At 50.7% G+C, this 11,730-nt stretch overlaps 1 protein-coding gene across 1 annotated transcript; it reads right to left on the reverse strand.

Moving 5' to 3' along the window:
- Positions 1-973: 973 nt before the first annotated feature.
- Positions 974-1,791, reverse strand: LOC123100350 (ethylene-responsive transcription factor 1-like). The gene has a single exon (XM_044522288.1). It carries the CDS (start codon positions 1,787-1,789, stop codon positions 1,013-1,015), a length of 777 nt encoding a protein of 258 aa, XP_044378223.1. The 5' UTR covers positions 1,790-1,791; the 3' UTR covers positions 974-1,012.
- Positions 1,792-11,730: the final 9,939 nt, after the last annotated feature.

Here is an 11,730-nt window from a genome sequence, read left to right on the forward strand (position 1 = left end):
CCCCATGTCCACACCTCGGAATCGGGGCCTTGGAGGTGTAGATGCCGATGTTTCCAAGGTGGTGACAATCTGCTGTTGACAATCACCAAAAACCCGAGCACGCAGCCTTCTATGGTGTAGGCGATGCATCCGCATCAGAGGCGCTTCATGGCGGATCAGTAGGCAGGAGGCGGTGTCCTTGGGTAGCAAGAGCAGACCGGACCTTGTGATGGCCCTATTAGGCCCGGCAGAGTCGACACAGCCGCGCCGAAACTGTGGAGGTTCAGTGGTGACATGGCGTGAAGTCTTCGAGAGGATCGCGGGACGCACCGCATACCAGCAGGCTCCCATCGCCGTCTTCCACCAACCCGCCGCAGGGCCGCCGCCCCAGATCCCTCGCCCTTGACCTCCATCACCCCACACGAAGGAGGTGTCCCCTAGAAGAAGAAACCCCGCCACCCTTCGGTAGCGGGCCCGCCGCCACCACCGCTCAGGCTTAGATGCTATATTTGTTAGATCTTATGTGGAGATCCGTGTAAATTTTCTTTCTTTTGTTTTTCCTTTTTATATGTTCCATGATTTGATTGAGAATTCGTTAAGTCTCAGACTTAGTGACCTAGCCACACCTTTTTTTAACATAGTACAGACGCAAGCGCTCATATACACGCGCATACACTCACCCATATGAACGCACACACGCACACCCTACCCCTATGAGCACCTCCGAAAGACTGAGCCGGCGTATCATCTTGAAATTTACGAAATCACCGTAGGCACCTCGTTGTCGACGGGAACGTCTCGAATGCGCATCGCCGGAAATCCTGAAATAAATTCAGAAATAAATGCGAGCACCAGGATTTGAATCCTGGTGGGCTGGGAATACCACAGTCCCTATAACCATCCAACCACAGGTTGGTTCGCGCCACACCTTTTTTTTAATATCACTGTTCATAGGTCCGTATGTGTTCATACGGTCAGCAGAGTTCCACCGTCCACTTCCACGAACAAACAGGCTCAAACATACCCGATGATATCAGTCAATCAGAAGTTCAGAACCCAGAAGAGAAGCTATCCTAACGAGTTGATCTTTCCGCTCATCCAGCCGCCTCGCGCGGTTCTCGAGGTCCCTCCTCAGCGCAGCAACCTCTTCCATCTCGCGGCTGCATCTGGAGATCAACGCCGCACACCGCATCACCACCACGGACGCTCTGGTTTCGCTCCCTTGGTGCGCTCCGTCCATCAGCTCGGACACGAGGCTCGCCACCCGCTCCCCGCGAGGACCCTCCGCGATCAGCTGCATGATCTTCGTCTTGCACGCGTCTGCATCGGCACTGACCATGTGGTCATCGGAAACGGCGGGCGGCTGGTTGAGGTCGATGATCCCCGGCAGGCTTCGCCGGCGAGAACAGCCTTCGTTCGGGGAGTCGAGCCTAGCGCTCTTCCCGCGCACCCGACGGGTTTCGCTGTCGTACAATGGGGCGGCCTCCTCGGCGTCGCCGCCGCACGTACCGAGCCACACGCGCTGCCGCTGCTGGGTGTCCTCTGCCGCCCATCTGCCCGACAGCCGGCGGCGTACGCGTCTGTACTTGGTGCTCTTGGCACCGGCTACGCGGCGCCGCCTGGAGCTCAAAGCAACGGCTGCACACGCCGCCGCCGGAGGAGCCGCATAGTCGTCGTCCTCCTCCTCCGCAAAAACTTGGAACTCTGCCTCGAATTCGTCGTCGGTCGTGGCAGCGGCCCTCCTCCTCCTCCTGCCGGAGGCTGCCCTCTCCGCCGGGAAGTACGCGTCCGGCCAGAGCTGGGCTGCCATCAGCCGCCGGCGCACCCGGTCGGGGGTGAGGTTCGCGAGGATGGCACCCCCACACATTTCTTGGCTGATCCTGCCCGCCGCTGGTTGCACTTTCTCACCAGAGTTTGTGAAAAATCACAAAACTGGCCCTTTGGCCAAAGTTCAGCACAAAATGAACCCTTTTTAAAAATATTTCACAAAATGGCCCTTTTCTCATGGCGCCCGCACCTGGGGCGCCATGCTAGACATCATAACGCCCCAGTCAAGGGCGCCATGTCGCGGCGCTGACCAGCCACGTCTGTACGCCTGGGCCCATCTGTGGTTGCATGACGCCCCAGGGGCGGGGGCGCTATGGCCGTGACCATGACGCCCTGGACAGGGGCGCCATGCCCCTTCGATGAAATTACCCCTGCCGCCATGATTGACTACAGAGAGAGACAGGGGCTCGTCTCTGTTCTGTTCTTCCTCTCATCGCCCAGCCCGCCGCCCCTCCCTTCCCTCCTCCAAACCCGCGGCCAAGAAGGACAGATCGAAGGGGAAAACCGGTGGATCTTCTTCCCCTCCTAATCCTCTAGGTAATCCCCCAACTTTCTCCTTTTTTTATTGGTTAATTTTGTTGCATTCACCCCATGTGTAGAAACCCTAGTTCATCCCCTTTTTCAAAATTTGTTGATATTTGCATTTGTATTAGAAATGTATGGGTAGGGATATGTATGGTATGATTAGTATTTGGTACTTATAGTAGTTTTTTTAGTTTTTATGTATTTGGTAGCAAATTTGACATAGAGAATAGAAGGTTGTGTGCAAATGTGTGTGTGCACATTCACTTGTATGGATGATTTGGCTTAGGTACAGATTTATAGTTGTATGTATCCATTTGTTGTATGGATATGGATATTTGCACCTGTATGTATGTTTATATTTCCATTATTCTGGATATTTACAAATGAAAAGGAGGCTTACGATGTACATTGTAATTTGTAGGATGGCTTCTCTGATCCATCCATATCCATCGTACGATCTACTTCATCGTGCACGGTTCATGGCAGATGAAAGAAGGGTTTTTGATCAGCTTCACTTGAGGTCTGGTGCAGTTCATGAGAAGATGGAATATGACGAGCGATACACGGAGTATATCCGGAAGACTGGGCTTCTCCCATTTGTCTCACTCGTGTCTCGTTCGATGCCGAAGATGAATCCTTGTGCGATCACGACACTAGTTGACCGATGGCGCCCTGAGACACATACTTTCCACTTCTTTGCTGGAGAGATGACGGTGACTTCGCAGGATGTTACAATGATCACTGGACTTCCTATCAAAGGAAAGCCTATTTGTTTTAGCACAGATTCAAAGGGATGGCGTGAGACTATGGTGGGACTCATTGGGAAGGAGCCGGGGGTGCAAGGGAAGTCCGCCGGTGCAAGTTATCATTGGATTGCTGAGAACTTTAGTAAGTACCCGGATGATGTTGATGATGAAACGGTGCAACAGTATTGCAGGGCATACTTGTGGTATGTAGTCAGCCGGACTCTTTTCTCGGATGGCACGGGCGTGAATGCTTCCTTTATGTGGTTAAAGTTGTTTGCTGGGTGGGAACATGGACTGAGTTGGGGTACGGCGGCACTAGCTTATTTGTATCGGCAGGTAACTAGTTTTGCATAGTATCTTAACAATGTAGATATTTTATATGGTTTGTACTGACATATCTACTATTTGTGTGTAGTTGGACGAGGCTTGCCGTAGGGGCGTGGATCCAAAGAACACCGCCAAGGCAAAGGAAGCCAATATCGGTGGTCCCATGCTTCTCTTGTCGGTCTGGAGTTGGGAACGCTTGCCAGTTGGGCGGCCAACGCCTGCGGGTCTTGGTTATGAGCCATGGGATGATCATGATGACCTGGACCGTATGCCTACATGGGCGTATAAGTGGGACAAGGTTGAAGGTTTTGTTGGCAATTCAAAGACCATGTATTTGCACTATTGCAACGAGCTCGACATCATGACCCCGGAGTAGGTTAGTTTGTTGACTGTGTTGCCCCTTCGGTTTTCCAAAAATCATAGTAAGCATCTATTTTATTATTTGACGCTACAGGTGACCTGGGAGCCATACGGAACGGCAGGCAATATTGGCAGAAGTCTCACTTTCAGATTGAACCGAAAGTGTTATGAAGAAGCAAACCTATGGCGGATGCGTTGCCCATTGATTTGTTACTATGCCGTTGAGTTTCATCAGCCACAGCGGGTTATGACACAGTTTGGCTTATATCAGGAGACCCCGCCAAAGTACAAGGACACTTTGATACATCTGCATAGGTAAATGCCTAATACTACTTGAAGGTATTCTTTTCATTGTTTCATGCTAGTAACGAACATGATGAATTTGAATAAGCAGCTTGGACAAGATGAAGCAGAAGAGTATAAAGAAGTGGAATCGTGAGCATGACTCTTCTATCTAGGAGTTCAAGCACAAGATCAATAAGATTGAGCTCTCATTGCGTGAACCTACTTCTAAGCCTCCCCCGCTGGCTTTCGATACGGAAGCATTCAACCACTATCTCGTGTGGTTTCGTTCCGTTACTCGTACTCAAATAAAAACGCCGGCATTTGATCCAAATGACATATTGCATGAACCCAATCCGGGGTTCGACCGGATGGCCAACATGCAGTACAACAAACTTATAAGAGATGGTAGACGGTATGAATCGGCGCCCGTTGTCTGCTTTGTGGTAAGTTACCGTTATCTCTAGTCGGAACCATAAGAAACATTGAACCGAACATGATTTATTTTGTCGTTTTGAACAGCAATCTGAGCTCTCGAAGCATGTGAACGACGCTAGCGAGGCACTCAAGTACCCTCCAGGTGATGAGGCGTACAACAAGCTAAAAGCTTTTGTTGAGGTATGACGCTTCGTAAATTGATTTCCATACACACTTGTTAATGTTTATCTCCTTACTTTGACATGTTGATTTCACAGCGGAGCAAGTCTTGGGCACGTGGCCTGGGTGCTCTACTAGTCTGCCGCTCCATCGATGTTGCCATGCCTTCTACGTCGAGGTCGAGATCATCATCAAGTGCCACAGAACACCCACTCGATGACTCGGTTGATGGCGAGGGGGAGGAGGGCGATGAACAGACGCATGATGAGATCAACACCTTGCAGATGCCCGATGCACCCCAGCCTAGTCAAAGGCGTGGAAAGTATACTCCGCACAAATACGAAAGGAAGGCACGTAAGGCCCCGGTGATCGAGGCCGCTTCAGAGGAGGAGGAGGTGGAGGTGCCACTGCAGAGGAGAAGGCGCTTAGTGAAGGGGAAGGATGCTGCACTGGCTAAGAGGGGGAAAGGAAGGAAATGATGCATTTGTCTTGAACTATGTAGGAAACTTGATGCATTTGTGGTGAACTATGTATGATACTTGATGCATTTGTGGTGAACTATGTATGAAACTTTGTCTTGAACTATGTATGAGACTTGATGCATTTGTGGTAAACTATGTATGAAACTTGATGCATTTGTGATGGTTCTCTTCCACTTAATGTTCTTGAAGCATCAGCAAAACTCCAGCAACAGCAGCAGCAGTACTCAGCAAATAGCCAGCAGCAGCAGCAGCAGCAAATATCTAGTTGACAGCATGGCGCCCCGGGGCAGGGCGCCATGCCTGTTGACAGCATGACGCCCTGGGGCAGGGCGCCATGCCTGTTGGCTGCAGAAACGGCTAAGGACCCAAATTTTTGCTCTTCTGATGTTCAGGGCGTCATGCTAGTTAAGTCGGTGCGCCATGTATGGCGCCCCACGGTAGGGCGCTGTGCATACTCACATGACGCCCTGGGACTGCAGAAACGGCTAAGGACCCAAATTTTTGCTCTCTGATGTTCAGGGCGTCATGCTAATTAAGTCACCGCGCCATGCATGGCGCCCCAGGGTAGGGCGCTATGCATACTTACATGACGCCCTTTCCCAGGGCGCCATGGTACTGCACATTTTTTGAACTTAGTTTCCCGCAGATTAAGAACTTAGTTTGATCCATATTATTCAACACAAATAAGACATCAGATCATACATAAGTTCACACATAAATGCGGGACATAGAAAGTTTCATGGACATACAAACGGTTCATGTCACACATAAATGCGGGACATACAAAAGGATCACGTCATACATAAGTTCACACATTCCACACACCTAACATGACCAACACATACATAAGATTCACGCCCCAAGCCAGTAAGCAAAGCCACGTCCTTGAGCTCCACCGTCACCACGGCCACGTCCTCGAGCTCCACCGTCACCACGGCCACGTCCTGGAGCTCCACCGTCACCACGGCCACGTCCTCGAGCTCCACCGTCACCACGACCACGTCCTCGAGCTTCACCGTCACCACGGCCACGTCCTTGAGCTACACCATCACCGTGGCTCACACCACCATCACCACCATCACCATCTCGTTTTGATCTCTTTCTTTTGCCCCTTGAGCTACAACCTCTACTATTGTGCCCCTCGTTGTTACATTCACCGCAACGGCTGATATCACGAGGCTCTGCGAAATGTTGGCTCCCCCATTCCTTACGGAATCCACTACCCCAATCATCCATGTCACCCAAGAAACGCTTTGTCTTCCATCTTCCACGTGTCACCACCTTCATTTCCAAATCAGGGTATAGTGGGGGTCCATGGTATTCCGGCCATTTAGATTGGTCTAGATAGGGATGAAACCTCGCAGCCCATGTATTTTTGACCGCATTGATCGAATACTCCTCCAATCTTACATTGTTGGTCATGTTGACACTCACATTTCTAGTGCGAGATGCAGCCATCAAGTGAGAGGACGGGAGATGATACAATGTAGGCCTCTCGCATGAACACGCGCCCATCTTAAGATAAACCTTGAAGGAGCCACCTCCATATGGCACGCCGTCATGCGACATTCCACCGTGCTCATCAACTTGGTAAATCAATTCTATGTTATCAAAGGACATGGATTTTGTGTGAATCCGCCTTCCTTGCTTGGTATTCCATCCAATCGTCGACCTTTGGTGGATACTTGTACATCTTTTTGGCCTTGTTTTTCCCGGACATCAAGTTGGATGTTTCTTCAATATACTTTTGAAAATAGACATTCAACTTCTGGAATGTATACTCTACTATTGCTGTCACCGGCAATGCACGGACACCCTTTAGCACCATGTTGAAACATTCAGCCATGTTGTTTGTCATGTCACCGTACCTCACTCCATCGTTGTCAAAAGCCCGTGCCCACTTTCCTTTATCGGCAAGATTCCTATTTAGGAAATCTTTGCCACCATTGTTTGCTTTGGCATACACTTTCTCCCACAATTTCTCAAAATGTCTAGTGGTGAATGTGAGACAACAATCATGAAGAAGGTCAGACAATTCCTTGTCTCCACATGCTCGGTAAAAGTTGGAAACAAAATGCCTCACCTATGGTGCACGCGAGGATGTCCTGGAATGTCAATCTCCACTGCATTGAGTATCCCTGGGTGGCGGTCCGAGATGATGCAAACCTCTCTTTCAAGTCCAATTACCTTGGTCCTCACTAGACTAAGAAACCACTCCCAGTTCTCATTGTTCTCCGCCGACACCAAAGCAAACACCAATTGAACCAATTTGTCACCACCATCATTAGCCACGGCGATCAACAATGTGCCCTTGAACTGGCCGGTCAGAAATGTGCCATCCACGGACATAACCGGCCTACAATGCTTGAAGGCCCTAATGCATGGCTCAAAAGTCCAGAATGCACGTCCAAATATACGAACATTTGCATCGTTGTATATCCTTGTTCTCATGCCATCTGGCTCCACCATATAGTACATGCCAGGATTTTCTGCCGCCATCGCTTTCAACACCATCGCGAGGCGGTTGTATGATTCTTCCCAACCACCATACAATATCTCAAAGGCAGCTTGCTTCGCCTTCCATGCCTTCCCATACTTCACCTCGTACCCAAAAACCTCCTTCACCATCTCCATCAAAGCCCGAATGGGATATGTCGGGAGTATCTTTATGGAGGCTGAAAATCGATATGCAATGAATTTGGAGGTCAATTGACGGTGATCATCCTTTACATTAGCATCATCAATATCCTTGCCACTACATCGATGGTGAAACACGGAACTTGTAATCTTCCATTGTGGCCCGCCTTTGACACATCTTGCACGGATAACCCAAGGGCAATGATTCTTGTGTTCCTCACATTTGACCACATAACGCACTTTCGAGTTTGACTTCTCCACAATGAATGGTCGATGAAACTTAACCGCGTAGTCCTTGGCCCATATTTGAAGTTCTGTCAAGCTTTCAAAGATTGTTCCTTCACTAACACCATACACACTTGCTTTGGTATCTCGCTTTGAAGTTAACCTTGGTGCAAGAATTTTACTTGTGCCACCATCAACAATCGCCTTATCGGCTAGGCTTAGATCGCGAAACAATGATGTCTTGTGACTACGGCCTATTACCTTCTTGAAAGCATTGGCTTCTTTAGCCGTCAAACCATCCTCATCTATTTCTTCATCCGGGCCTTCATCCTTCGAGTCCCACGCATAGGACCTATTGTATGGAATCTCATGGTCCATGTCCTCTTCCATGCAATTTGCCTCAACATCACCAACATAATGGTCATGAAGATAAGCCTTCGATTCATCACCCTCAAACTCACCACCATCCATGTGCAAGTCTTCATTATCAACTTGGTCATTCCCGCCGGGGCTCAAACATTGGGTCATTGGAGGTTGGCTCATTGTTGTGTCATGCACATCCGGAGTGACATGGGTTGAATCTCCAACCGGGCTTCTAACATCATATGAAGATGCACACCGATTCAAATCAACGTGCAGCCGAGCACGAACAACCTTTGTGGCAAATAACTCAAATGATTTATCTTGTAAGGCCAACACACTCTCTTTATATGCTTCCCAATGAAACTCGGAGTCAAGAGGCATTATCTTCCAACGAATATGTTGCCCATACCCAACATTATACCTTTCGATTAAGTCTACTCCATCGCTTTCTTCCATCCAATTCAACCTTCTTCGAAGCTCAACCAAAACCTCCTCAAGGCTAGGACTTGTGGGAAACACCATCACTACCGGCTTCTTCTTCGGGTCACCATACTCCGCGTCTCCCTTCTCAAAGGAGACAAAGTCCACATGATGCACATTGACGATCCTTGCCATCTAGAATCATAAACACCAAAATGCATCAACAAAAATAGCAAAATTGGATGACCTAGGGTTTCCCCAAATCCCCACAATGTGGAGATTTCAACCAACAAAAAGAGGAGGAATTATGGAGAATACCTTGAGGGGTCGAAGGGAAGGATAAATCACCGATTTGGAGCTCCGATCCACGAAATTTTGTGGGCATTAGGTAGGGGCTTGAGTGGGGCGGCCGGGGTGGAGAAGGGGAAAAGTGAGGGTTTGTGGAGGGGAAAACATGGGAGACTCTGTTTTGTCCACGCAAGGGGCATGTCGCTCTGAGCAGGGGCGTCATGACCATCAGCACGGCGCCTTGGCCTGGGGCGCCATGGTGGCATGCCCTGCCAACGTGGCAAGTCAGCGCTGACCAGTATGGCACCCTTGACCGAGGCGTTATGATATCTAGCATGGTGCCCCGGGTGCGGGCGTCATGCGTGTAGGGCCATTTTATGAAATATTTTTAAAAGAGGGCCATTTTGTGCTGAACTTTGGCCAAAGGGCCAGTTTTGTGATTTTTCACCCGGAGTCTTGCTAGCTCATGCATGCCGTGCCGAACTTTGTAGATAGCGAGGTGAGGTGGTTGGGCCTTGTGCTGCTTAAACTATGGTTGTTCGCCTGTTCCCGTTTGCGCTGGTTGCAAATCTTGTGGGCGCCGATTGTTTGTGCGTTCAGTGCGTGAACTCTTTTTTCTTCTGAAAACATTGGATCCATTCATTTTTAATCATTACAGCACAACGAACACGGAAAATAATAAAAATTACATTTAAATTCATAGACCATATAGCAATGACTCAAGCATTGAAGCGAGTCAAAAACGTGCCGTCGTCATCGCCTCTCCCTCGTAGGAGCCGTGCAAAACTTGTTGTAGTAAACAATCGTGAAGTCGTCGTGCTAAGCCTCTATAGGACCAGCGCACCAGAATAGCAACCGCCGTCGATAAAGAGTAGCATAAACCGGTTAACGTGAAGGCACACGAACGTAGACAAACCATAACCAAATCCGAGCAAATTCATCAAAGACAGAACCGCCAAAGACACACATCCACATGCCCACAGGGGCTAGGTGGGAAGAATTTTATTCCATCTTCAGGAACCGCCGCCGTCTCGCCTTTCCCTAACAAAACTCGAAAAAAGAACTAAAAACGGAGCCCTCCCATTGACAAGGACCGAGATCCACCGCATCCTCATGACCCTAAACCCACCGAAGACGAGGCGAACCGCTGGCAAGATGCAAAGGAACCCTAAACTTTTTTAAAGAGGAGACGCGTGAAGCTCCTGGAAAGAGTTGGTGGTACAAACCCCAGTTTTAGTGCCGTGAACTCAGAGATACTTCACGAGGCATTCGTCTTGCTGATGAATTGTACTATCTGATTTTTTCTGATGATATTTGATATTTTATTTTACAATCTTGTTCAAACGTATATATGTTTGATTTTTATAAAAATTGAAGCCCCTTATATTGAGGGAATCTAGTTTTAGTCCCTATTTACGCAAAGTATACGTTTAATCCCTAATCATTTTTCGAAAAAAGGCTTTCACCGCGCTTTATATATAAAAGCAAAGATCCACATCATCCAATACAAACGCACGCCAACACCACACACACCCAAGACAGGATACAAAAGCGCTGAGCGCAGCAACACCACCCCTAGCACACTACCACGAAAAGATGAAGCCGCATATAACGAACCGTGGACTCCAAGGCGGTGCCTTCAGGAAGGATACGACACCGGAGCGCCACCACCGCCTGATCCGAGGATCAGAGTTTCCCCTGGAGCCGCACGACGGGCGGTGAGAGCCGCGACGACGCCTTCAAGAAGGGAACGAGTTTCGCCGTCGCCGGTCTGTCCGAAGAAAGAGCAAGTTTTCACCCCGGCCAACACTCACCGCCGCCGAACGCTACACCCCGGCAACCACGCCGCCCACACGGCCATGGTCACCGGGCAGCGCCAAGACACGGGCTTTGCCCAAGAGCACCGTGCACCGCCACCAGGGCCGCCACCCAGGCATCCAAGACCTTGACACCACCGCACCCGAGACCCGCCGCTACCCCAACCAAAGAGACGAGCAAAAAAGGATCCACCTTTGCACCCCTGGCCCACCCCCAGCATCGAGACCCAACAGGTCGGCCAACACTGGCATCCATCGACCCATCCTGCAGCCCGGAGCGTGAGACGAGATCGGTCCTGCAGCACCGTGGGGCGGGGACGAGGTCAGTCCTGCTGCACCGTGCGCGAGACGAGCTCGGTCCGGCGGCACTGTGCGCGAGACGAGCTCAGTCCAGCTGCACCGGGCGCGAGACGAGCGATGAACCGTAGCTGGGAAAGGGCCAGCCCTTTGAAGGGAGAAGCGACCGAGCGCCGAGGAGATGGAGTGAAGGCCGAAACGGTCCGATCGCAGACAAGCCGACGCCGGAGAAGCTAGCCGCCGCCGCAAGCAGATCCGCCAAGCCACCCTGGAACCGCCACGACACCGGGAATCCATCACCGCCGGACCTCCACACGTCGCCGCCCACGGCCGGAGCAACGGCCACGCCCGGCCGCTGCCCTACCCGCGTCGCCTGGCGAGCTCATGGCGCCGGAGTCGCCGGGCACGCACCACCGCCACCACGCGCCGCCGGCCGACCCCCACCACCAGATCTAGCTGGATCCAGCAGGGGCCGACCGCGCGCCACCTCCCGAGATGGGAGCGCCGCAGCCGCCCCGCCACGCACGAGACCCAGGGCACCGGCGCGCTGCCACCAGC

This window comes from Triticum aestivum, chromosome 4D, assembly GCF_018294505.1.
Source record: "Triticum aestivum cultivar Chinese Spring chromosome 4D, IWGSC CS RefSeq v2.1, whole genome shotgun sequence".
Taxonomy (NCBI): Eukaryota; Viridiplantae; Streptophyta; class Magnoliopsida; order Poales; family Poaceae; genus Triticum; species Triticum aestivum.